General features: G+C 41.5%; 4 protein-coding genes across 4 annotated transcripts in view; 2 read left to right on the top strand and 2 right to left on the bottom strand.

Moving 5' to 3' along the window:
* The window catches only part of atg2b (autophagy related 2B), a 21,786-nt gene extending 12,030 nt beyond the window's left edge, over window positions 1-9,756 (bottom strand). Inside the window, exons 1-18 of the mRNA XM_085392319.1 lie at window positions 9,623-9,756; window positions 8,576-8,982; window positions 8,290-8,452; window positions 8,005-8,157; window positions 7,813-7,915; window positions 7,470-7,632; window positions 7,210-7,389; window positions 6,995-7,091; window positions 6,730-6,894; window positions 6,460-6,611; window positions 6,170-6,281; window positions 5,717-5,960; window positions 5,461-5,623; window positions 5,218-5,310; window positions 4,918-5,106; window positions 4,442-4,715; window positions 4,245-4,353; window positions 3,968-4,169 (exon numbers count right to left, since the gene is read on the bottom strand). Of these exons, the coding sequence (XP_085248445.1) occupies window positions 3,968-4,169; window positions 4,245-4,353; window positions 4,442-4,715; window positions 4,918-5,106; window positions 5,218-5,310; window positions 5,461-5,623; window positions 5,717-5,960; window positions 6,170-6,281; window positions 6,460-6,611; window positions 6,730-6,894; window positions 6,995-7,091; window positions 7,210-7,389; window positions 7,470-7,632; window positions 7,813-7,915; window positions 8,005-8,157; window positions 8,290-8,452; window positions 8,576-8,737 (2,724 nt within the window). The 5' untranslated portion in view covers window positions 8,738-8,982; window positions 9,623-9,756. The remainder of the gene's footprint in view (window positions 1-3,967; window positions 4,170-4,244; window positions 4,354-4,441; window positions 4,716-4,917; window positions 5,107-5,217; window positions 5,311-5,460; window positions 5,624-5,716; window positions 5,961-6,169; window positions 6,282-6,459; window positions 6,612-6,729; window positions 6,895-6,994; window positions 7,092-7,209; window positions 7,390-7,469; window positions 7,633-7,812; window positions 7,916-8,004; window positions 8,158-8,289; window positions 8,453-8,575; window positions 8,983-9,622) is intronic.
* On the top strand, window positions 9,707-16,950 carry gskip (gsk3b interacting protein). Its single transcript, XM_085392323.1, has 3 exons — window positions 9,707-9,943; window positions 15,516-15,761; window positions 15,861-16,950. Exons 2-3 carry the CDS (start codon window positions 15,519-15,521, stop codon window positions 16,017-16,019), a joined length of 402 nt encoding a protein of 133 aa, XP_085248449.1. The 5' UTR covers window positions 9,707-9,943; window positions 15,516-15,518; the 3' UTR covers window positions 16,020-16,950.
* Window positions 16,951-19,029: 2,079 nt separating this feature from the next.
* Window positions 19,030-21,649, bottom strand: LOC146647120 (NPC intracellular cholesterol transporter 2-like). Its single transcript, XM_085392321.1, has 5 exons — window positions 21,501-21,649; window positions 21,167-21,270; window positions 20,242-20,349; window positions 19,965-20,137; window positions 19,030-19,583 (listed from the first exon to the last, which is right to left on the bottom strand). The coding sequence occupies exons 2-5, from the start codon at window positions 21,243-21,245 to the stop codon at window positions 19,500-19,502; spliced, it is 444 nt and encodes a 147-aa protein (XP_085248447.1). The 5' UTR covers window positions 21,246-21,270; window positions 21,501-21,649; the 3' UTR covers window positions 19,030-19,499.
* A 144-nt stretch (window positions 21,650-21,793) lies between these two features.
* Window positions 21,794-25,335, top strand: isca2 (iron-sulfur cluster assembly 2). The gene is made up of 4 exons (XM_085392320.1): window positions 21,794-21,940; window positions 22,149-22,320; window positions 24,410-24,525; window positions 24,636-25,335. The coding sequence occupies exons 1-4, from the start codon at window positions 21,879-21,881 to the stop codon at window positions 24,808-24,810; spliced, it is 525 nt and encodes a 174-aa protein (XP_085248446.1). The 5' UTR covers window positions 21,794-21,878; the 3' UTR covers window positions 24,811-25,335.
* Window positions 25,336-26,178: the final 843 nt, after the last annotated feature.

A 26,178-nucleotide genomic window follows, 5' to 3' on the forward strand; every position in this document is an offset into this window, starting at 1 on the left:
GACAGATAAATATGAAGGCATGCCGGCTCGGACGTCGCCCGGATCAACAAGGTCCGCGTCAGGTGTTGAGGAACCAGGGCACCCTGACGAAAAGTGGGCTACTGGAACAAGAAGGCATCGGTGGGCAAGAGACGAAAACAGGGCGTTGTTGGAATGCTACTATGCAAGTAACCCTGGCGGAAGGGGCTACATGAATAGGATGAGGGACCTATGGATTCTTCGATACCCAACATCCACAATGACGGCGAAACAACTAGTAGCTCAGTGTTCCAACATTCGAAAGAAGGGACTGCTCTCACAGCTAGAGATTGACGAGGTACAACACAAATGCTACGGCAAGGAGGAGTCAGGACGCCAGGTCAGGGGGGAGATATCATCACCCCCACCCGAGATTGGGTACATAGCCCCAAGTGCGATAGGAGAAGGATCGTTGAGTGCGAGAGGAACTGACCTGAAAAATAGGATCATGGCCAAGCTTGAAACCTGGATCCCGCGTAGCCGGTTACCAAGATTACGTGAAGTTCCCTCAGAAGGTCTGCTAGATGATGTTAATGCAGCACTACGGGCAATACCTACAACCACGATTACCGACACTAACAAGCTGATCTACAATACGGCAACAGTGATCAGTGAGATGCTTGGCTACAAGTTGAACAGCGACAAGGGGCAGTACCCTCCATGGAGAAGGAGGCTAGAGGGCAAGATCAAAGTAGCACGGAGGGAGGTTAGCCAACTAACGGAGTTGCAGAAAGGTGCGACAAATAAGGTGCCTAAGAAATACAGCAAGCTGTCCATACCTGAGGCCTTGGAAACTGCCAAGCAAAGACTCACAGCCTTGGCCAGCCGCTTGAGGAGGTACACCAGAGAGATAGAAGGCAGGAGAATAAACCAGCTGTTCTCCACAGAACCAGCAAAGGTGTACTCTCAGTGGCAAGGGAACAATAAGAGAACAGCACCACCAAGGCTGGAGACGGAGCAATACTGGAAGAGCATATGGGAGAAGGATGCAACCCATAACGGCAATGCTCAGTGGCTAGAGGATCTGAGGGCTGACCACAGCGACCTCCCTGAACAGGGTCCAGTAACCATCACAGTGGCAGATATCCAAGAAAGGGTCTCCAGTATGAAGAGTTGGACAGCACCAGGGCCCGACATGGTTCACGCCTACTGGCTGAAGAAGCTGACTGCACTCCACGAGCGTCTGGCAGCACAAATGAACCAGCTGCTAGTTAACGAGAGACACCCGGAATGGCTAACTGAAGGCCGGACGGTCCTGATCCCCAAGGACCCCAAGAAGGGACCGGTCCCCTCCAACTACCGACCAATAACCTGCCTCAGTACTACATGGAAGCTCCTGTCAGGCATCATATCGGCTAAGATGAACAGGCACATGGGTCAATACATGAGCGGGACACAGAAAGGAATTGGCAAGAATACCAGAGGCGCAAAACACCAGCTACTGGTAGACAGAACAATCAGCCGAGACTGCAAGACCAGACTGACCAACCTGTGCACTGCCTGGATTGATTACAAGAAGGCCTATGACTCAATGCCCCACAGCTGGATACTGGAATGCCTAGAATTGTACAAGATCAATGGGACCCTAAGAGCCTTCATCAGGAACTCAATGGGGATGTGGCGTACAACACTAGAGGCCAACTCCAAGCCCATAGCACAAGTCACCATCAAGTGCGGGATCTACCAAGGAGATGCTCTGTCCCCACTGCTGTTCTGCATAGGCCTGAACCCCCTCAGTGAGATCATTAACAAGACTGGCTACGGATACCGACTACAGAACGGAGCAGTTGTCAGCCACCTCCTGTACATGGATGACATCAAGCTGTATGCCAAGAGTGAACGAGACATCGATTCACTGATCCACACTACCAGGCTATACAGCAATGACATTGGAATGTCGTTCGGACTGGAGAAGTGTAGTCGGATGGTAACAAAGAGAGGGAAGGTAGTCAGAACTGAGGGGATTGAACTACCAGAAGGCAACATTGCAGACATAGAGGACAGTTACAAGTACTTGGGGATCCCACAGGCGAATGGGAACCATGAAGAGGCCGCTAGAAAAGCTGCAACCACCAAGTACCTGCAGAGGGTCAGGCAAGTCCTGAGGAGTCAGCTGAATGGTAAGAACAAGATCCGGGCCATCAACACGTACGCCCTGCCCGTGATCAGGTACCCTGCTGGGGTAATAGGCTGGCCAAAGGAGGAGATAGAAGCCACTGACATAAAGACAAGAAAGCTCCTTACCATGCATGGAGGGTTTCACCCCAAATCCAGCACCCTGAGGCTGTACGCTAAGCGGAAGGAAGGGGGCCGGGGACTGGTGAGTGTCAGCACCACAGTCCAGGATGAGACAACGAACATCCAAGAATACATTAGGAAGATGGCCCCAACTGACCGAGTGCTCAGTGAATACCTCAGGCAGCAGAAACCCAAGAAAGAGGAGGGAGACGAGGAACCATCATGGAAGGACAGGCCCCTGCACGGTATGTACCACCGGCAGATAGAGGAGGTGGCTGATATCCAGAAATCCTACCAGTGGCTGGACAAAGCTGGACTGAAAGACAGCACAGAGGCACTAATCATGGCAGCACAAGAACAAGCTCTGAGCACAAGATCCATAGAGGCTGGGGTCTATCACACCAGGCAAGACCCCAGGTGCAGGCTGTGTAAAGATGCCCCAGAGACAATCCAGCACATAACAGCAGGGTGCAAGATGCTAGCAGGCAAGGCATACATGGAACGCCATAACCAAGTGGCCGGCATAGTGTACAGGAACATCTGTGCCGAGTATAACCTGGAAGTCCCAAGGTCAAAATGGGAGATGCCCCCAAGGGTGGTGGAGAATGACCGAGCTAAGATCCTGTGGGACTTCCAGATACAGACGGACAAAATGGTGGTGGCTAACCAACCGGACATAGTGGTGGTAGACAAACAGAAGAAGATGGCCGTAGTGATCGATGTAGCGGTTCCGAATGACAGCAATATCAGGAAGAAGGAACACGAGAAGCTGGAGAAATACCAAGGGCTCAGAGAAGAGCTCGAGAGGATGTGGAGGGTGAAGGTAACGGTGGTCCCCGTGGTAATCGGAGCACTAGGTGCGGTGAGTCCCAAGCTAGGCGAGTGGCTCCAGCAGATCCCAGGAACAACATCGGAGATCTCTGTCCAGAAGAGCGCAGTCCTGGGAACAGCTAAGATACTGCGCAGGACCCTCAAGCTCCCAGGCCTCTGGTAGAGGACCCGAGCTTGAAGGATAAACCGCCCGCAGGGGCGTGCTGGGTGTTTTATATATATATATATATATATATATATATATATATATATACACACACACATATATACATATATACACACACATATACACACACACACATATATACATATATACACACACATATATACATATACATATATACACACACATATATACATATACATATATACACACACATACACACATATATATATACACACACACACACACACACATATATATATATATATATATATATATATATATATATATATATATATATATATATGACTAATGACTGTGGAAACTCTGATACAATGTTCCACAATGGGTTTTCCCACTGGTTACAGCTCGTCTGATATAATTGAGTCTTTCCAGCATACACGTGTCACAAGCTTTCAGTTTCCACATTACATTAAACTGAATCAGATTAGGAATGTCCTCCAGATAACATGTGTGTCAAACAAATATCTGGAGATATAAATCTTAAAGACAGATGTGAGCTGAGAAACTTTCAGCTTTCTGCAGAAGCGTCAGAAAGCAGCTGTTTAGTGTGAGGTTGTCTGGTAATTATTCACTGTAGTTTTCAGGTGCAGGGGCTACAATGCAGATTTGAGATGCTACAGTATGAACAGTTAAAATCAAAGAGACAGTTGTGTCAAGAATAGGTTAACTGGACATTGTTGACCCATAACCTACCTCTTCATTCTCATACATAACCCTACGTGAAGAAAAGGGTGATGGCTCTGGCTTCCCAAAGTCACATACATCCTTCAGTGAATGAGCAGCCCCTTCCTCCTCCTCCTCTTCTTCAAGAGAATGGTCCTCAGCCCCCTCATCTTCAGCTGTCACACGCTCAAGGATGGAGTGGACTGCAGTTGGGTTCATCTTGAGCACAACCCTGCCCAGAAAAATGTAGTATTACTGACACTGCTAAACAAAGAGATATGTATACTGGTTGGTTATGTGATCTTACCTTGGCCAATCAAATTTTACACTTTCAGATGTTGTCATGTCTCCATCCATCGTGTGTGACACTCTGAGGAACCGGGCAGCTGTTTGATCGTCCTCTTCCTGGAACCTCCCTGTGCAAACGGGTAAAAGTAAAAACAATTAAAGTCCAAGTCAACAGACAATTAAATCTTCAGAGGAGCTTTTGAAATCTTGACACACCAGTGAGTTCCTTAAAAGTGAGCTCCATTTTGGTTTGGTCAGGTGAATTGCCACCCATGAATTCGGTTTTCAATTCCAGCTCTTCCAGCTCCAAGTACAGCGTTTCTTTCTGTAGCGACTTCTTGAACCAAGGGCCCCTCTCTTGATCTGAACGCAGATCAGGGATGGGGAAGCGCACAGCAATGCCCAGCACTGGTGCATTAATTGTCAGTGACACATGACAGTTGGCAGGAGTATGGCTGTCATCAAGGAAAACCTCTGTAAAAGCCTTGTGCTGTGAAATTTATGAAGAAAGCCAAAGATGTAGATTAGATGACTTTCATATATGCCAAGTACAAAGAAATGTGAATTTTCTATGTACCGACTTACTGTTTGTTTGTTTTTTGTAGGAGAAAAGCAGTTTGTGCCTACACTAAAACCTCAATGTCAGAACATATACACAAAAAGCATAGGCTTACATGATGGACCACACTTACCAAGCTGACAGGTTTATTGTAAGATGTATACATGTGGGAGGCCATCGCCTCTGTGGTTGCTAGTTTCTGAGGCTGCAGTAGTGAGTTTAGGCGGTCTACAATACTGATGTCCAGCTCAGAGTGCACAGGACCCAGCTCCACCTGGATCTCAGCTTTCCTGGGAATGGTGCTGAGACGCACCTGGCCGCCCTGCACAGCGAGGCAAAGGGTTAGAAGTAGAGGCCAGACACTCATTGTGGAGGAACGGCATTTGATTGTTAGAGTGTTGTGGTTTCATATTGAGCTAACGGATGCAGTTACCTGAGGACCTCTGCGCTCAGCCTGTTTGTAAAGCAGGTGAAGGCAGGTGGTAAGCGGCGCATCAGCACTGGCTTTGGTGTCAAATGTCAGCAGCTGAGGTGTGAGAGAAAAACTAAAGTGAAACACTAATGTCAAGACAGCTGCACCTTTCAAGTGTTCTGTATAAATACATATACGCAGTGTTCAAACATCCAAAGCGTTATGCAGTGAGAGATGTACGAAGCTTAGGCTTGAAGGTCTCACCTCAGTATATTGAACTCCTTTTTGCGAGCCACCAATAACAGCCTCAGAGGTGAACAGACACTCTAGAAACTCCATCTGGTTCAGGGTAATGTCAGTGCTAAAAGTCCTTAAGTTGGATCCCTGCCAGTGATCATAGTTTAACTTCAGACCCTGGCCTACAAACCTGCAAACATAAGCCCAGGTGATTCAGGTGATCTGATTCATTCACATGCTCATTCCTTCAGAATACAGGAATTTGTTAAAATTAGAAGTGCACCTGAGGTGGTCATGAGGACAAGCCTGATTAAACACCACCCGAGACTGAAGGAAAGCGGCTGGCTCAAGCTGTCCTGGGCCCACCATGCTGAAGAAGTGTGCAGCCATGGGGCCAAGAGGACTGGGAGCAGCATGTGGTGGCGGCAGCGGGTCAATGTGGAGGACTGAGACAGCCAAACTGCCCAGTGTCAACCTCAGCACTAACTCTGGCCTTGACTCATCACTGTGGGTTTTGGACGAATGGGCTGAAACACAAACAGCAAATAATGTCCAGCTACAACCATGTACATGAACACAAAGGGGGAACTGATCTTGGGAATATTTCAGCATAAGTCTTTTGATTGAACATAACCTGTTCAACAACTGCTGAAACTGTTTGTTTCACACACTGGATAAACTGAGGGTGAGTGCATAATATATGTTTATGTATCTATTAATTTACTGTAGTGCTTACAAGTTTGCCTCAACAGTTTCTGAGGCAGGTGCGAATCCCGTGACTGGAGGGGAGTTTCACAAGTCTGCTTCTCTCTTTGTCGTGGTACGTCCATATATTCGTCCCACAGAGCCTACAAAACGCAGATGAAAATGAAACACTACTATTCAAAATATTTATTTGTATAACTCATTTTTCCTGTATGAGATCACTAACTACTGAGTTTCCAGACCATTCAGAGTCCTTAATCTCACCTGATTTAAACCATATTGAACATTTCTGTAAGCATGATCACACAAATGAAGGCTTACTGTTGCATTTCCAGAGGGAGATTCTCCTGGTGAGGCAGAGTAGTTACTGGTGAGTGACAAGTCCAAATCAACAGTGGGTGGTTCACCCAGAGGAGGCAGGGATGACAAGCTATGAGACATGTCCATGTCAGCCATGGAGAAAAACACGTCGTCTACATTAGCAAAACAAAAAAGATAAAAACAAAAACAAAAAAATATTCATCAGAAGAGCTAATCAATCACCAAAATCAAAGAAAATGTAGACATTACAGGATGGTGCTTCAACTCAACCTCGACTCGACACAGTTCTGGTTGTTTGGCTTTCAAAGAGGTCAGGATCTGCTCCTGGGACGGCAGTATCCTTCTTTAGGCACCGGTTCAGTTCCATATGGAGGCGATACTCATCCTCCTGCTGTATTGGGCGATTTTTCCTATCCTTAGTCCATTCCTGTGCACCTTAAATGAAGAGTTAGAAATACACTTACATTCACAATTTCTAAATAACCCCGTAAGACCCCATCTGGTCCCAAAGTTCTCGAAAGAGAGTGGTTCTCACCTCCACCAGAGAAGGCTCCAAATAAGTCCAAAAGAAGGTGAACTTGCCGTGGGGAAAGCAGAATAATCAGTGTATCGATCTGTCCAATAACATCCAGCTGAGAAGAAAAGTTGGCAAAATTTTGTGGATATTACCCCAAAAGTCTGATACTGGATAAACAACGTGGGAAATTGTTTTCCTCGTAAATCTTTGTGATTCAAAAATAGATAATTTACCTTTGCACCAGGCATCGCTAGGTTATTTTTGAGAGTGAGGGACAACTCAATTTTGCCACAGAGGCTGCCAACCTGCACAGGTTCAAAAGGCGCTGAAGAGGATACAGGCTCTGTGAACTGGGGATGCGGCTCGCATATTATTTTTGGATTCCAGCTAGGTGAGAGTTTTGGCTCAGTTTCCTGCAAAATACAGAAAGACTTGATTAAAAAGGCCACATGCATATATACAAGTCTTACAATGTGAAAGTTGCTACACTAACCGATGGAGTAGGTGACGATTTACAAGCAGCGCGAGACGCATCAGAGAACTCGTCCCAGAATACAGTAATTCCCTCCATCTGCACGTTTTTATGTGCAAACGTGGTTGGCTGATGCACATTGACACTTGAACTCTCCTCACCTGTTTCATCGCAGTACACAATCCTGAAGAGAGACGGTATTTGTCAGGGGAGATCAAGTATTAAAATACAAACTTCTCACTAAACATCAGCACCAGTACCTCCCCATGCTCAATGTGTTCAAATCTTTGACCATATATACACCAATTTGAAGTATATTATCTTATTGTGGAAACTGAGGTGCCACTGACTGTCAAAAACTTACTTTTTGATTCGAATCTCAAGAGCGATTCCAGTTTTAGAATTTTCTGGAATGTGTTCGACTCTAAAAACACTGTCCAAAAATGTCACTTTGACTCTTCGCAGAACTGTGAGAGAAGAAATTTAAAAGACATTGCTTTACACAGTATTTGTGAGGTAAACCTGCTGAATGCCAAAAAACACAGAAGCAGTTTACCTGTTTCTATCGTCTCTGCAAACTTCTCCAGTCCTTCAAATGGCTGGAAGCTCTCTCCCATATCATCGGTTAGTTTCTGGCTCAGGCATTCTTTAGCAAGCTGCATGCTGCTTGTCATGAAACTGGACCAGTACATGGGTTCAACGCCAGATGCTGGAAGTATAACCAGCAGTGATTACCTTACTTGTCTACTCATATGTATAAAATAAAACTGTTTACTTTTACTAATTTTAAGCTTTTTCTCAGGTGTTGTAGAGGGACAAATATATATATATATATCCTTACCCACTCTTGGTCTTGGTCTGAGAACCATCTCCAAACCCTTGATTTCTAGGGCACAGTTCTCCTGCAGCAGTGCTGCCCAAGGGACTGTCAGAGAGATGGTCTGGATGAACCCTGTGATTACCTCAAAAGGAGCATCTGCAGTCTCCAGTAGCTCATTGAGTGACTGAGGAACAAAATTTTAAATTTTTTTAAAAAAAAATAAAAAAAACATTAGAGGACCTCTTAGTTTATTTAACTGATAATTTAATCTGGCGTATTTTCAGCAACACACATGCACTACACATACCCATGTATCCAGTGGAACCTGTGCAAGAGACCCAGTGCCTTGATAAAGGTCTAGACTGAGTTGATCCAGACTAAGCTTCTCCTGCAGAAAGTTGCCCAGGTACCGATGCAGGAGGTACCTGCAGGCCCGCTTTTTAATGGACTCAGAAAAAGGCCAAGGCATCTTAACTTCAGCAGGTGAACAACACACAGGTAGTGTAAGGCGCCCTGATGCTCTGCACGTGCAATCCTACAGCTGCTTCAACAGCTACAAATTAGTCAGTGACGTTACAGCTGTGTCATCCCGTTGACCCGTCGAGAAAGCGTGACCTCAAACATCCTTCATCACCCCCAATCTGGTACACTTGGGAGGATGTGATGACACTCGGAGATGTGTATGGGGATTGGTCCGACTCCAGTTTGCTACGCCTGCAGGAAAAACATGCAAATGGTGCCACCCCCCTGTGTAATTTGACACTTGACACAACAAGTGACTTAACATAAAATACTCGAAAACAGCAAGTTAAATTAATGCTAATGCTTTAGTTTAAGGTAGTTTTAAATTGCTTGCTAGCAGCAATGAGCGTTGTAATGTAGTGCAATCTAGACTGTCGATTTTTTTTTTTTTGTTTAAGCGTACGCTGACCCCGTTTAAAGCCGGTGCAGGCCTTGGAAATACCTGTCAGCATGTCACAAACTTGATGGCACACATTTACCCATGGCTATATTAACCTACACAAAGCTGTCACGCAACGGCAGGAACTGCGCTTTTATTGTCGGCAAGACAAAGGCAAGTCATTGAGCTAACTAGCCGGCTAGCAAATATGACGTTAGCTAGCTTACCACCTCTGTGGGAAGAGTGAGGCAGCATTAGCATTGCCGGCTAACGTCAAGCTTGGCATTTAGCATGGGTGCTAACCCTAAAACCCAACACTAACTAAAGATATCTACCCTCACACGTCAGATGCAAACTGACCAAAGCGCTGCTTAAATACACACTGATTCTATAAGCAGTCACGCGTGGGATAATTAAAAAAAATTGAGGATATTAGTAGAGCTGTTAAGTTACCTTCTGACTGAGTTGTTTACAAACACTTTCATGACTCCGCACCAACTACACGCTCCGGGGTGGGATTAGGCAGTGATGTCATAACATGGCGGAGCTGTGTAGTCCACCGGGCACTTAGTGGGCCAAGGTTTAATATACTTTAACATAAATATAATACGCTGAAAAAAGAAAGATAGCGTCGGTTTATGTGCTTTTATCCGGCTGTGAATAAATTAGACTAACAAAAGATAGCAGCTTAACGTGAGGTGGCGCTGATTGGACTGTCCTGCCCACGGAGAGCTGGAAGCTTCCACAAGCCGGAAGAACACCGCTTGCGAGGAGGTGAGAAAAATAAACGCACTTTAGTTAGAAATGATTTTTTTTTTCGTGATCTGAGTAAACCCATCAGTTAGGGTCTAAGCTAGAACTCGCTGTATAATTTTAAAGAAAGTGGCAGAAGTATGGTATGGCGGGCAGTGGTTCAGTTACGAGTTTCCCCCAAAATGTAGCAACTGTTAGCTGTTTAAATTAGCCACAGCTGATCGGACTTTATTTATAATAGCTGCTTTAAATTCGCACACTTATTCATTACCACTGACTATGATGTTTGTTTGTGGACAGGGCACAGCTAGCAATAAGGTAAGGTTACTCACAGTCCTCGAGATGTCGCTGTTACATTGCTTTTATTACTACAATCAGATACCACACACTGTGGTGCAACAGTAATTATCAGATAATGGAAAGTAGAACGCTTTATAATGGCTATATAACAGGACAAGATGCTGATGGTGCACGTTTTGTTTTATTTTTTTGCTTTTATGTTGGTGCTTTCGCTTTAAACAGTGAATTATTTTTAATGCAAAAGAATAGAATAGATCTTTATTGTAACTGTTACAATAACAATGAAACACAGTTTGGCATGTCTCCGTTGGCAGTATGTAGATTTTCATTCAGATTCTTTTTATTCAGAGTTTTCTGTGTTTCTCTAAAGTTTTCTTGAGCAACAGTTTTCCAGGCTTTCTAAAAGTCTTTGTGGTGCATGCATACTATCATTCCTTGCTGCTGGCCTTTGTTCCGACCAATACAATTTCTGAAGTAAGCAGTTTTCGAGTATGTCTCATGACCACCACTTAAATTTCTAAGTTCCTTGTATTTGATCATTTCTATGTTATGCTATTTTTACATTTATTATATTACAGTAGTGTGCAAAAGTCGTGTGTCACCCTCATTTTCTCATATTTTGATTCCAAGGAGACAGACCTTCTTCCTTTTTTAAAGTGGTCTTGAACAAAAAATCTTCAGTCTGCAGGCAGATTTTTCTTTTGACACTTGGCTGCTCTTCCTTCCTTTCTTTCTTTCTTTACTAAACCATTTCACACTGACTCTGAAATCATTCAACCATAAAAATGCACATAATTCAAGGTATGAACTAACTAAAGAGCAGACATAACTGGCTGCACATAACAAATGACTTGGCAAAGAACCAATTTTAAATTGTATCTTGAGGCTCTTTGCTGCTAGCAGTCTGTCAGGAAAACACATAGTCATCAGAAATTATCTCAGTGGAAGTGTGGCTGTCGAGAGGCCATTCTTAAGGAAGGCAAACAGGGAAAACTGCTGAGGTATTAGGGCTGAACGATTATAGAAAATAATCTAATTGCGATTTTTTGCCCCAATATTGCGATTGCGATGCGATATGCGATTATTTTTTAAGGTCTTTGTCTTCTGTATTATTAAACAAAGACAAGCAATACATCATATAGTATGGCCAATACTATATTACATTAATTTTAAACTGTTCTTTCCTGGAAGACAGACCTCTGTTATGATGACATGAGGTGATGCATGAATTGATGACTGACATTTTTATTTAACTTCTTCAATCACAACAGTATATTTGAACATACACAATAGTTTATTTTTAGCTTACAAACATCTGAGCATAAAGTGCTGACAAGGAACCCTGGTGTAAACATTAAAATGAAAGTCCGTACAATGTGCAGATTGCAGAAATATACATAAAAAAAATCAGTGACTTTACCACACTCAGTTTTTCGACATCTGTGAACTACTAGACAGTCATTCAATTAAAAAATAATATTAAATAAATAAAACTAATAAATAAAAAATACACACATCTTACTGATCTCTGCAGTCAGTAACATTACACATAAAGTGCAAACATAATAGCAATTGTATAAACACACACACAAACACGCCTTTAAAATTTAAAGGCGTGAAATTGGACGGTCTAGCCTTCTGATTAGCGTCACCGCTGTCTCGGTGGAGTTTAATAAACTCGGCCGTCTGCTTCTTGCAATCTAAAATATAACCAGACACTGGTGTAAATTCTCGACTGTCTCATACTTCTGTTTAATAAGTTTTCTGTTTGACGTTTAGTCAGCTGTGTGAAAACCAAGGAGGAACCCACCCGGGGGATTAATAAAGTTTTATTTTATCTAATCTAATAACTTTAATCTCAGCCAAACCGATTTACTCACGAACAAACAAAACACTGAAAAAAGCCCAACAATAACATTTTTAGGTTGTCTAAGTGACTTATATATTACGTTTAACCCGAGCAGCGAAACTCCGCGGTGATCTGAAAATGATGTGCCGGGAGTTGTGCCGTTCTCGGCCGCATCAGTAACCCTCGAGCTCCCGGCTAGCTGTCGAGCTGGTGGGTAGCAGACGCCTCTGAAAACGTCGAAGCACTTTTGCAAATATGGGATATCTTGATAAACCGAGCAGATATTTGATGTTTACACAACTACTTTCTCGCCTGAAAATATGTTAAAAGTTTATTTTGTGACCCAGAAAGATTAGTATGAGTAATTTTAAAACTTAGTAGCGGCCGCCATTGCTGAAAACTGGAGTTTGGCTGGGCCGCGCTATGAATTCTGGGATATGGTAGTAATTTGGACAGCCTTCGGCGCGTCGGTGTGACGTAATCGGTCTACAAATGCGGCCTCAGGAGGATGCAGCCCATGAATTTGGACATGTCCAGAGTATAATCGCAGCCTTTGCGGTTAGAAAATTGCACTTGATCATGTCGCGATATTATCGCAAATGCGATATATCGTTCAGCCCTATGAGGTATGATAGTTTAAATCAGAGAAGGACAGCAGTGAGTATCTACAGCCATCTGTGAAACACTGTGGAGGCTCTGTCATGGTTTGGGGGGTGCATTTCAGCCAGTGGTGTTGTGGATCTTGTCAAAATACATGAAATTATGAACACAGAAAAGTACTTGCAGATTTTGGTCTACTAGCTTTTTAACAGATTCATTTTTTTTAGCATGGCAGTGATCCCAAACACACTGCCAATGAAGTAAAAGCGTACCTGAATAGAAAAACATACGATTACAAGACTGTCAGTGAAGGATTGGCCTCCCCAGAGAGGAGCTCAACATAATTGAAGCATTTTGGGACCATCTTGACAGAGAGTAGAACAAAAGGCAGCCAACATAGAGAGAAAAGCTTTAAATGCCCTTTAAGAAGCCTGTTCTACTACTTAAAGAAATTACAAAAAAATATTGACTTTCAAACTTGTTTTCACCTTATATACTGCATTTCCATGTGTCTTTGCACATGTTTCAATTAATCACTCCACCTTCCCATTTTTCTGGCAAACTGTTGAAAAATGAGGAGTGGCTGTAGACATCTGTTGACATTTTTTTTATAAGCAAATAGGACTATACACTAATTTGTTTGTACACAATTAGAATTTATTCCAATAATTTTTGATCACTAGCATTTTTACTACCTCAGTGGTTTGATGGATAAACCTTATAATCTAAGGTTTATAAGATATTTTGCCAAAAACCTAGTCTTAAAACACTTTGGTTAGCAGAAAACTAAAAAACTGTACTCTTCCTGGTTCAAGAATGGTATTTAATGTCCATTATTCTACTTTCTCATCCCATAAAAATCATTCTCTGTGTTTTTAACATCGAAGGTATGGATTAGGTCAAGGCTGCTTTCCATACAGGCATCAAGCCACCCGTGTGAATGATGAAAAACCAGTTAGGAACCACGAGACGGCAAGATATGCAGGAAAAAAAGCTCCTAATGTTATGCAGCTTGACGTAAACGTGGTGTGACAAAACCGAACTTGCGCAACAAATACCTGTTGCCACGGAGCAAGTCGAACACGTGATACGTTGAGTAGTTTTTACTGATTCGTATGGTACGGTTTCAGCTTTCAGTCAAATTTGAAAATTAAAATAAAAGCCTGTAAAAGTTTGTAAATCTGTCCAGTTGAGCACTGGGAAACACTGACACCACCATCAATCAAAATTTGCTGTTTTGTGTTGCCGGGAGCAACACAACCATTCTTGTGTCGAGGGAGTGTTTTAAAGTTCCCTCAGCTGACAACAGATTGAGAAATCCCCTTCAGATACGTGTCTGGTGCAATGTTTTCCTTCTCAGAGGAGCTGTATTGAACTCTGGAAGTGAAGCAAACATTTAAAATTGTCCAGTGGTTGCTCCAAAAAATACAGGTTTAACCTTTAGTCACACAGTCAGCTTCTACAGGATGCTAAGTATTCAAAATAGTCTACTTTGCATTTTTTTTTAAACAAACACGTCAGATCCTCATGTTTCACTTCTGCTTTAGACATGGTGAGATACACTGTCACAGGAAGATCAGATGTGACACACACAGATGTGTTTTTGTCTGTAGCCCTGGTGACCTGTCCAGGGTGTAACCTGCCTCTCACCCTATGCAGGGACATGCCCCAGTCCCATTGTGACCCTGAGTTGGATAAGTAGAAGAAAATGGGTGGATGGTCAGCTTTGTGTTTCCTAAAAAAGTCTTAAAGTCTAAAACCAACCAAACTGAATTTTAAGACTAGGCATCTCTTAACCTTTTAACATCCACCAGCTCATGATCAGACTTGGCTTTGGTTTAGTTATATCCTGTATTAAAGAGGTTGTTTTTCTTTAGAACTTAACTTTTTTTTTAACACCTAAGCAGCTTGTACAGATTCCACCAATGACAGACTGTTTTTAATAATCAGATAAAGACACAAAAACTGGGGGCCAAAGTACAGAGACGGATACGTGAAATGAAGGTTGCATGCTAACAGCTAAACACAGATTTGGCACATACTGGCTTCATTGTTTAAATATCATAGAAATATGGCTCTATCATTAGATAAATAAATCTTTCTAGGATCTCAAGGTTATTTTTTTATCAGATAGATTCCCCATATGGTATGTTGGCAGATCTAGTTTTAACTTTATAATCATGATGCGTTTAATTGCTGCTGTCAAAAATAATCATAACAGACGTTTACTAGCTAATCCTTCAAAACCTGCTGGAATTCACCTGAGCAATGCAAACTTTGTCCCTTTTACAACATTTTTGGTGAACTATGTATCTAATTTTGGAGGTGACCAGTCAGTCCCAGTTTGTGTACCTCATTTACTTCAGAAGATATTTCGGATACTTTGGACGTTTTGACTTCTCTCCGTGAGTTTGAGTTTATGCTTCACTGCATATTTCATCCCATTTATGTGACTGGAATTTTTGTTTATAAATTAGCATCCCGTTTCCTTTTTTAAAGCCTTTTTTTCCTTTGTTCATTATGATTGTTTAGTTTTTTTCTTTTTTTTAAATTAAACTAATCTGGTATTTTGAAATGCAAAAGAGATCCTCACGGGTCAAAATCTTGGTTAGCAGTTTAGGTTAGTAAAGGCCCTTAAGATATTCAATTCACAATGATATCAAATGATTAATTCTAGAATTCTGATTTTATTCAATGTCTTTTTAAATTTCTTTTTGTTAGCATAGTCTGAAACTAATTAATCTTCTCAAAAATCTTGAATGTAACCTCTAAAAACCACCATTTTTCAATTTTTATGCCCATCACACTTGAATCAACCAATGCTGTTGTTTTAACGTGTTATAGGGGATGGAGGTAGACTGCCAGGCTGAGGAGTCCATGGTCTCTGCTTTTGATGAAGAGTCTGTTGAGCTCGGTGACGTCAAGGACATGAGACTAGAGGCTGAAGCAGTGGTCAACGACGTCCTCTTTGCTGTGTCTGAAATGCACGTGTCACAAAGTCTCAACAGCGCGTCCGACGTGGCCTACATAAATGTGGAAACAAGAGAGGGAAACCGTTACTGTCTGGAGCTCACTGAGGCTGGGCTGAGGGTGAGACGATGCAGTGACACGTTACCCACATGCGTTCACTTTTAAGACTTCAAACCGTGCAGAGGTTTTACAGTAAATCACTGATTTCTTCCCAAACAGGTGGTGGGCTATGCATTCGATCAAGTGAACGAGAATTTGACGACTCAGTATCACGAGACTGTTTACTCGCTCCTAGACACGCTCAGTCCGGGTTACAGAGAAGCCTTTGGGAATGCTTTGCTCCAGCGGCTGGAGAGGCTGAAGCAAAACGGACAATGAAAAGGACCAAGATGCTGCATACATTGTACACGTGACACGGGGGTTGATGATGACGGCAATGTTTGAGTATGAGCCAACACTAAGTTTGTTCATATACTTTATCCGGTTATGTGATATCCAACTGCTTAGCTCCCATACAATAAGGGATACCCAACTACGACTGCTTTTGTTCTAAGTTTCATGCCATTGAATTACTTCATGTTATTTCCTTAGGTTTAGTGGCTGATATGGGCTGGCTGTATAGGGCTCTGTGGCGATAGTGTTGTTGACTTTACTGTGGAAAGACTGCAGCTTTTGTGTTTTCAAAAAATTTGTAACGCCACACATTGTTTAAGAATTCTGCAAAGTTTGTGGTCCTTTGAAATGTCAAGAGAGAGAAGCAGCGAGCTACGTTAATACTGGTCCTGTTTACCCCCCGTGCCCTGCTTGCACTAAACCTGTGACCTGATGCTCAGATATGCTCAACTAGCTTTTATTCAGCTGTGAAAGTGCTGAAACTGTTTTTGTTCCAAGCATATACTGCCTTAATCTCATTTTCCATATATATATATATCTAACTAGGTCAGGGACAGCACTTATTTTAACAGCTCTAACTACGTTGTAATTTGAGTATCTACTAACTCATCAAGTTGTGTTTTATTATTCTGCTTTGGGGGGTTTTCTTGCATACTGCACAATTCATTGCATTTCAGACTTAGCTGTAAAAGTGAAAGGCTTGAAGATATTTCGCTGTTCAAACCTTTTGGTCTTTTTATCAAACTGCACAGCCTGTGTTAACGCTCAGCGAGGATTTCCAGAGCTGCTTTAAAACGCTGGTTTTCTCTGCATGTGACCTGGTTAAACTTCTACAGACTCTTTACATCTGTGCATTCATACTGTCATTCCTTGCTTCTGGCCTTTGTTCAGACCAATAAAATTTCTGAAGTATGCAGTTTTTGAGTTTGTCTCATGACCAGCAGTTTACAGATTTAGTTTTTTCTATTTTTACATTTATTTTACAATAGAACTGTGCAAAACTCTTGAGTCACCCCTTTCTTCTTTATACTGTGCTTCCAAGGAGACAGACTTTCTTCCTTTTTTTAAAGTGGTCTTGTACAATAGTTCTCAAGGCTCCAGGCAAGTTTTTCTTTACATTGGCTGCTTTTTCCCCTCATTTTTAATCTGGTCCTTTTACTTGACCATTTTCAGAGGGATTATTTACAATTATTTATTCTTTTACACATGAGTCATTCAACCATAAAAAGGCAACTAACTACCCCAGCAGACATTGGCAAAGAACCAAATTTAAATTGTATCTTTATGGACTTTGTTACTTACAGCCTGTCAGAAAAACACATAATTTGCTTTGCCAGACATGAGTGAGGGTTTTTGCACCAACAAGGTAATTCCCAAGGAGCTAGTGGGAAACTTCGCACATCTCTGCCTTGTCATGGTTTTCAGTTTTAAAGCCAGCATAAAAACCTTTATCCGGGCAGTAATTTTTTTTATAGATCCAATTAAAAACATCCAACCACTCAAAAAGATGGTTTAATTTGCTCTTTCAAAAACAGAACAGTAAAACAACACAAAGCAACCCAGGGGCGTAGAGCCTTAAGCATGTGCACGCAGCATACAAGGACAGACAAGAAGCCCTCCTCCCACAGACATTGATTATCTTGTTAATAGTATTACAACTTCACTGTGTATGACTCTGGATACTGTAGCTCCTCTGAAAAAGGCCCAAATCAGAAGTACTTGAATCCCTGGTAAACCAGGAGAAGCTTAACTTGACGTGTAACCTGCGAGGGCTGCAGATATGGTCTAATGTTATCAGCAATGACAAGGACATGGGGGGGGGGGAAGCAAAACTAGAAAATTTGTCAAGAGGAATCAGGAGAGAGCGATGACCTGTGGCTGCCACTGGCTGGCTCCCTTCTTGAAGGTGGTCTTGTTGCCTCGGCAGTGCACCTTTTGTCACTTTCATTTGTACCAAGGCAGGTGAAATGGAGTCACAACAGTTTACACTTCCTTACTGCACAGACTGATATCTCGGAAGTTTAACTGCATTAAACTGTGATGATTGAGCTTTCCCTTATTGGTTTTTTATTAGTGTAGTTTCATTCCTCATTTGAAGAACGTGTTTTCCGAGCTGCCTGATTAGACCTGATGACACCAAAAAAGGTTGAGCCAAAAGAAATAAAAGGAAATAAAAGCAATTGCCTCGTACCAGTCTGACTATATAACTTTATTATACAAGTTGTTATGGAAGTTCCCCGACGGGTAACCAGATGCCTGAACTACAAAACAGGTTTTTCTCTTATCCAGAAGTCTGGCTCACTTCTTGTTTTGCCATGGCAACTTATTCTGCAGAGCAGGGTAGTTTCTCAGAATAGAGATCAGCAGGTATGAAATCACCTAATGACACCAGAAAACAGCATCACCATTCCTTGAAGATTCCTCCTCAGGCCTGCGTGCAGATTATGAGGGCTGAAAGTTTTTCAGTAGTGTGTCATGTCAGCGTTTGTGATTATCCCTTGCTGTTGTTTTTTTGTCCCCCCCCTCTGTTAGCTGCAAAAAACAAATTCTATAAAGTCCCAGTATATTATAAAACCTGCCTTATTTGTACTTAGACTGAGCCCACTTTTATATTTACTCTTTAACTCAGAGCATTTTTATATTATAAAAAAAAAACAAAAAAAAAAAAACACAATTTAATGAAATATGAATCAATTCTTGAACATCCAACTATAACACTCTACAAAGCTCTTCCTCTTACACACTCATACTACCGTTTTCTTGCTTTTATGTTTAACCTCAGTTCCCGTATAGTAAAGTTTCATGTTCCTTTTTTTTTTTTTTTAAAGAATCAGCTGTTGTGCATTTGACATTTTAGTCTTTATTGGTCAGATGCTGCCGGTGTCAAGCCTTTCATATGAACCAAGCTTTCTACAGTCACTTATGGTAAATCCTGGGCTTGTGTGACAGTGCTCGGGTAAGTGAACCCAGATGATGGAAGGATACCCTGAATATTAAAATACAGGCCTTGGGTGTTTGACAAAGTTAGTTTTATTGAAAACACATTCATGTAACAAAAATGCCATTTGGGCACACATTTAGAGCTCCATTAGAATTTTCTTTAACAATTCCCTTCCTTAAATCTTGCTGCACACGGTCAACAAGAAATATTACAAAATTCATAGTAAAGATCAGTACAGCATGTACCTTCTGACTACACAGCAGCCAGTAAGACAAGACAGTTCCACAGCAGTGGAATGTAGTTCAGGGTCAATCACACATCCACAACTCGTAATTTGATTATTAGGAAGACCGTGGGGAGAAAAAACAAAAGCCTCTAATTTCAGCAGAATTTTAGATGTGCGATAAAGTCTTGCAAACTAGTGAACACTTAAAAATCAGTTTGATCGATATAAAACAAGATCTTTCAATGTTAGTAGAACACTTGTCAAAACTAGTTCCCTTTCAGAGGCATTTACTTGTTTGCTACACAAGCTGAACTGGAAACTTGATGCAGAAGAGATCCTTCGTGTTGTCATCTCGTAGCTCCCACTCCACAACCAGCTTGAGCTGGAGGGGAAAAAAAGAAAAGTAGCCAGTGAACAGAGTGCATGTTCGATGTCAATGAAAAGAGAAATAAAGGGTACAAGAGCAGAGTCCAGAATTACTGATACAGGCTGAAAACTTAAAGCAAAACTAGTCGTACACATTAACAAAATCATCATGATGGAATATTAGAGACTATAGTCATGCTTGCACACATTTTCCCAGCTAACAGTTTGCCATGACCTGAAGGAGTCAATTACTGTTTAAATCTCCATAGAATAAAACCATAAGAGACCTTTAAATGCAGATTTGTCACATTACAACAGCCTGCAGACAGGAAAGAAACTGATAATGACCAGTATCGAGGAGCAAACGACTGTTGCCAGGGTGGCATGAACTACTTACAGCTGGATACTCGTCCTTTACAGGTAATGTAGCCACATAGTGATAAGTCTGCCCATTCTGGATGGGACACTCAATTCCAGATTTGCAGCCGTCTACAATCGGAATAGCGAAGGGGATAGGAACGCCAGCGATGACGCCGTGAACCACTGCAGTGCTCTCCTGGCTCGGCACAGCTTGAAGCAAACATGACAATGTGATTAAAGCTTTAGTTGTAAAAGAAATGCATTTATATTCTGGACGTTGGGAGAAACATTTCTAAAAGATGGGGCTCACTCACCAGAGGTGAATGTCACATTGACTGTGTAGGAGTCTCCTCTTTTTAGCTTGCAGGGCTGACTGGGACAAGGGGTGATTTCAACCGTCACCACTTTCCCAGAAACAGAGCCTGAAGAGAGACAGAAAAACAAAACAGGATTGGAGGGATTTCATAGTGTGCATGCTTACAGTTCTGCCTTTAAAAAAAAAAAGTTTAAAATTGAAGTGAACTCATCGCAAAGTGCAACTAAACCACCAGATTCATGCTTTTGCAAGACAAATACAGGTCTAGGTCATATTCAGGGTGGCATCTGGTTAGATCACCAAAGCCTCACTATTGTGTGGTAAATGTTGTTCAAAATATATAAGAAGAGCTTGTGTGGCTGTTTATATTATGGACATGTAGGGGTGTGTGTGCGCGCGCATGTAGATCTAGGCGTGAACGGTGCTACCTCTGTTTAAGCGTGGTGGAGGAGGACAGGTTGAATAACTTGAAAGCATATAGTGAACTTAAAAAACAAAGTGCACAATTCTGTCAGTCAGCTTTCCTGTTTTCTTGATACAGCAGCATGAGGAAGCACTGGTACATGTTAGCGACATCTATGAGTCATCTACTTTCACTCCAATACCAGTTTTGAATGGCTTGAGTCTTGTTCCTGACAAATACCACTCATATTACAAAAACACATGACTTAAGCTGAATCATGGAGACCCATCCTGGAATCTGAACTGAAGGACGAAAATCAAAAATAATTAAAATATCCAAGACTATAAGTGACAGAAAACTAGTCTATGAAACCGATTAAAGAGATTCAATAAGTTTAATAACAAACAAGTGTATTAATCGCACATTCAACAGTTTCGACGGATCACACGGGTTAAAATTAGTCTCTTAGTTAGCATTTAAATGAAGTGAATCATCACCATCAGCGTGACTCGTAACTTACCGCAATCTAAAAATTTCACCGTTTCCGCGCAGCTGAATCCAATCAAGCACAACACAATGAAACTGGTCCGGGCGTCCATGTTTTCCCCTTTGCTGTGTGTGAGCCTAAGGAACAAAAAAAATCTTTACTCCACAGGAAAACAAACTCAGTCCCCGCAGTCAGTGTTTGAGTCAGATGACTTGTTTGCTCGTCCCGCGGACGTCCCTAGTACAGCACTGAGTACAAAGCTTAATAACAACGACATTTACTTAAACTTGATGGAAAATTAGTAAAATTGCAAAATAAAACGTATAATTTTTGTTGAAAACCACGATATAAACTCTATAAATTATACCTTTAGCTGACGACGTTGTAAGAGCTACCACCTTTCTTCCTGCACTGTCAGCTACGAGAGGCGGCGCGTATTTAAAAGGCTCCTGGCGTGTTCTCCACCCGACGGTGAGCCTGTCAGGAACCTAACCCCTTCTTAATACCCCGCCTTCTGCCTTGTAATTGGAGGATCAAAACATCAGACGTGAAACGCACAAATTCTCTCTAAGCTCCACCTACAAGGGCAAAGAGCTGAGAAGAGATATGCCTGCAAGCCACGACTAAGGTATCGAATACCCAATGAGTCATGATTGGCAGCTAGTACAACGAATCAAATGGCTAACATGGGCACGATAATATACGTCGATGTAGGGGCGGGGTTTAGCAACATCTGTTATGGAAGATGTCCTTCGTGAGAGGAGCAATGATATCTGCGTCGAAGTCAAGATTATTGACTCTCGCTAGGTAAAGTTAATTTCTCACAAATTGCAGGACATATTAAACGTCTCTCTAAAAAAGTAATAACTAATAAAGTCCTGATTGTGTAAAAAATGTAGCTACTGCTAGCTAGCTAGCTAGCAGGTTAGCCTTCAATGCTACCAATAAGTAACGTTATGCTAACGAGCTAGAAGGCTTGTTAGCAACGCTGCAAGTGTGATCTGTTGTTTTGCAGGGCATCCACTCTCCCAAACATCCTCAACGTGACTGAGCAATTACACCGTCTTCCTCACAACTCCCAGTCGCTGTATGTAGCCGGGCTTCGGTGCTACAGCAGCGCCTCCACCCAGGAGAAGCCAGGGGTGTCAGGTTCATCTGAAGTACACCTCACTGAGTCATGCGTGAAGGTTAGGACACACTCTTAAACTGCTGTTTTCTGCTAAAACCTCAAAAGCTGAAACACCAAGTCACCATAATTCAGGCTAAGAGTTTGACTCCTTTAGAGACCAATTAGACTGAGCTTATTTAACCCTGTTGTTTGGGGACGCCATGACACTGTCAGTTTTTCTAGTGTTTAATTTTTGTAAATACTAAAACACACAATTTTAAAAAAAAAAAATCATCAAGAAATCAAGTTTCCTTCGGGATTAATAAAGTATTCTGATTCTGATTGATTCTGATTCTGAAGTTTACCAATAGAGTTCATCAAGGTGAAAAGTTATTCAGATCAAAATGCATTTAAACTTGAGTTTTCAAAGTATGCTAAGGTTGTAGGTCCACCCTGAAAAACTCCAGGGCCCGTATCCCTAAAGATTCTGAGAATCCTCTCAGAGAGCTCCTAACTTAACCTAAAAATTCCTTGCCAGGAGTTTTAGCTTAGAAGTGATTCCAGAACATTTTCAGTTAACTCTGAGCAAGGAATGGATGGAAAATCCTATCTTAGTGAGGAGGTGTGGTTGACCCCGTTGCTAGGTATGAGTCATCATTTCAAAAGCCGTGATTGGTTGATCCTACAAGTTTGATGGAAATGAGCTTTTGGTGATAATGAGCAAAGGATGTACCCTCAAATCAATAAACATATTATATACTCTAATCTTATGCTGACTGTAATTGTAAATAATATTTCACATTCAAGAAAATATCTGGAAAATGAATAGTAAGCTGTAGGGGTTATAGCCATTAGAATCTAAAATATGTGAAAACTTAAACTCATTACACCCTGTTCAAATAATGATTCGTGTCTTATTTGCTCATATAAATATCCTAGCTGGCATATTTTGTACTTTCACTCCCATATGGACCCCGTTGAAAACAAGATGGCCTATCTCAAGAGGCTGTCCTTAATGAAGTAGAAATCACAACGTTACAAGTCCAGTGTGGTCTTAACGAGGGTAACATGGCTCAGCTTTTAGCAATGTCTGTGATTGCAGACCCAAGTCATCACTGCTGCATTGTTGCATTTTCCCGGTTGCCAAATACCTCGGGGTTGTGATTACTTTCGTCTCCGGTGTAATAGCGTTGTGGCGTCGAGTTGGTGAAGTAATTGCATCTCTAAGGAGATCCACCACAAACATGATTCCTGCACGATCCAATCTGTAGCATCTCAATAATTCCCTGTCATCCAGTGTTTGCAGGACATCTCTCCTGCCTCTTCTGTTGGCCATTTTGTGCAGCTGCTTAGGGGAACTCCTAAGCCACTAAAAGTCCTCTTCCCTGCTCTTAGCAGATCTCGCCTTAGGAGCCCTTTTAAGCGCTAGGAATCTTGAGGAATAGCTTTTATATTAACTGGGATTGTCGTGTCACTTTTAGGGGAAATTCTAAGAAAACGTCATGACTCTGAGAATTTTCTTAGAATTTGGCCGCTAGGAGCCACTTTTTGCACAAAGATTCTTTAGGGATACGGGCCCAGGTCTGTACCAATCAGAGAACATATGTTTGAACACAGAGCTACACACTAATATACTGTATACAATAATTAGCTCATGGACAACGAGATACAGTTGATCTCAAACTTTCAAACACCAGCATCAGAAAACTGCAGACACTTTTTACACGTTGAGAGGCTTAATTAAAAAAAATGTTTTCCTTCCTTCAAACTTACTTTTATTCTACCAGGAACTCCCATGTGCTTTTAGATCTAATCCTTTTTATGAGCTAACAGCCATACAAACACCTAACATATCAGAAATGCAGCAACAGCAAATGTAATGTAAAATACACAAATACCCAGAACAAAAAGCAGTGGCAGCAGCTCAGGAAAGACAACCACATCTTTTTCACCACATTCCTTATGATGCCTTTTAATTCAGAAATAGATATCAGTGTTTTTATCATTTTGATCTTTCTGCTAAATATTCTATTTCCAAATTGTTTAGTGGGAAAATGCTCCACACAGGAAGACCCCAGCTGGCTAAAATTGGTTATCATTCATTCTCTGTTTTGATAAATGAGTATGTGTACCTCATGTGTTATATCTAATATGCTTATTTAATACAGAGACTAGGGGAGATCACGGAAAAGGGCGAGTACCTGAGAATATATGTGGAGGGAGGAGGCTGCTCCGGGTTTCAGTACAAGTTTTCGGTTGACAGAAAGAAGAACGAGGACGACAGGTAAACAACCCCGAATCAAGATTTCCTTATTGCATAATCTAGTGATACATGTTCCTTGTTGTTGTTTCCTTATGGGCTTTTTATCAGCTGTGCCACTGCTGTGATTTCAGAGTGTTTGAGAAAGGAGGAGTTGGCGTTATTGTGGACCAGGAGAGCCTGGAATTTGTGAAAGGATCCACGGTGGACTTCAGTCAGGAGCTTATTCGCTCCGCCTTCCAAGTGCTCAAGAACCCACAAGCTGATCACGGCTGCTCCTGTGGCAGTTCCTTTTCTGTTAAACTATGATCCTGCCTAACTCATTCCCCGACACCTGCAGCAGTAATATGCAGCACTCTGATTTCACAGTTTATTGGGTGCACATGTGCAAAACGATAAAATATGAAGAGATATTTCTCATTTGAGTGCATAAGATAACTAATATAATAATAATATATAACTAATATATATATAACTGTACCTAATAAACTGAGAAGTCAGATCATTTTATCACATTGGATCATAATTCATTTCACTTTTAACAGCTCGACATGAAAACTAGTAGATTAAAATTAGTCTTTTTTGCTGTGAAAATGACTTGAACTGAATGAACAACAGATGTAAACAGTATTCTATTTCAAATTGTGTACAAGATAGGAGACGATGATGCTCACTGACAGTCAATATTTAGCAGTACTTTAAAAAAGGTTGACATGAAGTATGTGAGTATTCAGTTCTTGTAAAATATGTAAATAGGCGATAAATATAAAGTTCTAAAGTATATTTGTTTTATATGTAATAAATTAAGCACATTTAAGATTTTCACCTGTTCTGTTGTTTTTAATTTGTTACTTTCACAATCTCGTGAAACACAACAGCTCCATGAAAAGCCTCCTTTGCTTAGCGGAGGTGTTTCAAGTGTTTCAGTGATCCCAGGAAATCTGTTATGTTGGGCCGCTCGTAGGTATCAACCATGGTAGGCTTAAGTACAAAGACGATGGCCCCCTTTCTTCTTTCTTTTGTCAATTTGTATATTCCAGTTAGGATTCACCTGGTTATCCTCCTTTAACCTCCTAAGACCCGAACTCTTTCATGGCATGCATTTTGAATTTTTCTTTGCTATTTGGGTTGATTGGGACCTAAAGAATGTAGAAACAAAGAATTACCAGATTATTTTTTTCAACCTAATTTTTGTTTTTGAGAAAAATGAGATCCACATATGAGGACATTTGTTTCAAATTTTGATAGAACTGTGGCAGTATAATGTCCTCGTAAGTGGCTATCAGGCCCTTGTAGAAAATAATTAAGTATTTTGGTCTAGACGTCCCAAAATGTGATGTCCACATATGTGGATGCCAGGTCCTAGGAGGTTAAAGTCTCCTTCTGTCTCCTCTTCTGCAGTCCCATATTATGAACTGAGATCTCATTTAACATGGTAAGCTAAATTGATTTCCAGGTCACAGGCAGTAGAATGAAGGACAACTGAGAGATACCCTTGTATATAGTACAATCACAACACAAATAAAGGAATCTTTAAGCTTCCTGCTAATCTAACTTTTTTTTACTGCCATGGTGTCAGTGCAGTCAGTTTTTCCTATTTGTCTTTTGGGAACCAACCTTCACATGGACAGGTTTGAGACCAAGAAAGTTCAGTAGAGTTTCACAGTGCAAATTCAA

This window comes from Rhamphochromis longiceps, linkage group LG19 (genome assembly GCF_057381845.1).
Source record: "Rhamphochromis longiceps isolate RC_006_pf linkage group LG19, R_longiceps_female_GT1.1, whole genome shotgun sequence".
Taxonomy (NCBI): Eukaryota; Metazoa; Chordata; class Actinopteri; order Cichliformes; family Cichlidae; genus Rhamphochromis; species Rhamphochromis longiceps.

Excerpts from the sequence above, each read along its gene's own strand:
- gskip (XM_085392323.1), top strand. The coding sequence starts at position 15,519 with ATGGAGGTAGACTGCCAGGCTGAGGAGTCCATGGTCTCTGCTTTTGAT. Across the intron at positions 15,762-15,860 it reads TCACTGAGGCTGGGCTGAGG|GTGGTGGGCTATGCATTCGA; the intron begins GTGAGACGATGC and ends CTTCCCAAACAG.
- LOC146647120 (XM_085392321.1), bottom strand. The coding sequence starts at position 21,245 with ATGGACGCCCGGACCAGTTTCATTGTGTTGTGCTTGATTGGATTCAGC. Across the intron at positions 20,350-21,166 it reads GGTGAAATTTTTAGATTGCG|GCTCTGTTTCTGGGAAAGTG; the intron begins GTAAGTTACGAG and ends GTCTCTCTTCAG. Across the intron at positions 19,584-19,964 it reads TAAAGGACGAGTATCCAGCT|CTCAAGCTGGTTGTGGAGTG; the intron begins GTAAGTAGTTCA and ends TTTCCCCTCCAG.
- isca2 (XM_085392320.1), top strand. The coding sequence starts at position 21,879 with ATGTCCTTCGTGAGAGGAGCAATGATATCTGCGTCGAAGTCAAGATTA. Across the intron at positions 21,941-22,148 it reads AGATTATTGACTCTCGCTAG|GGCATCCACTCTCCCAAACA; the intron begins GTAAAGTTAATT and ends GTTGTTTTGCAG. Across the intron at positions 24,526-24,635 it reads AAGAAGAACGAGGACGACAG|AGTGTTTGAGAAAGGAGGAG; the intron begins GTAAACAACCCC and ends CTGTGATTTCAG.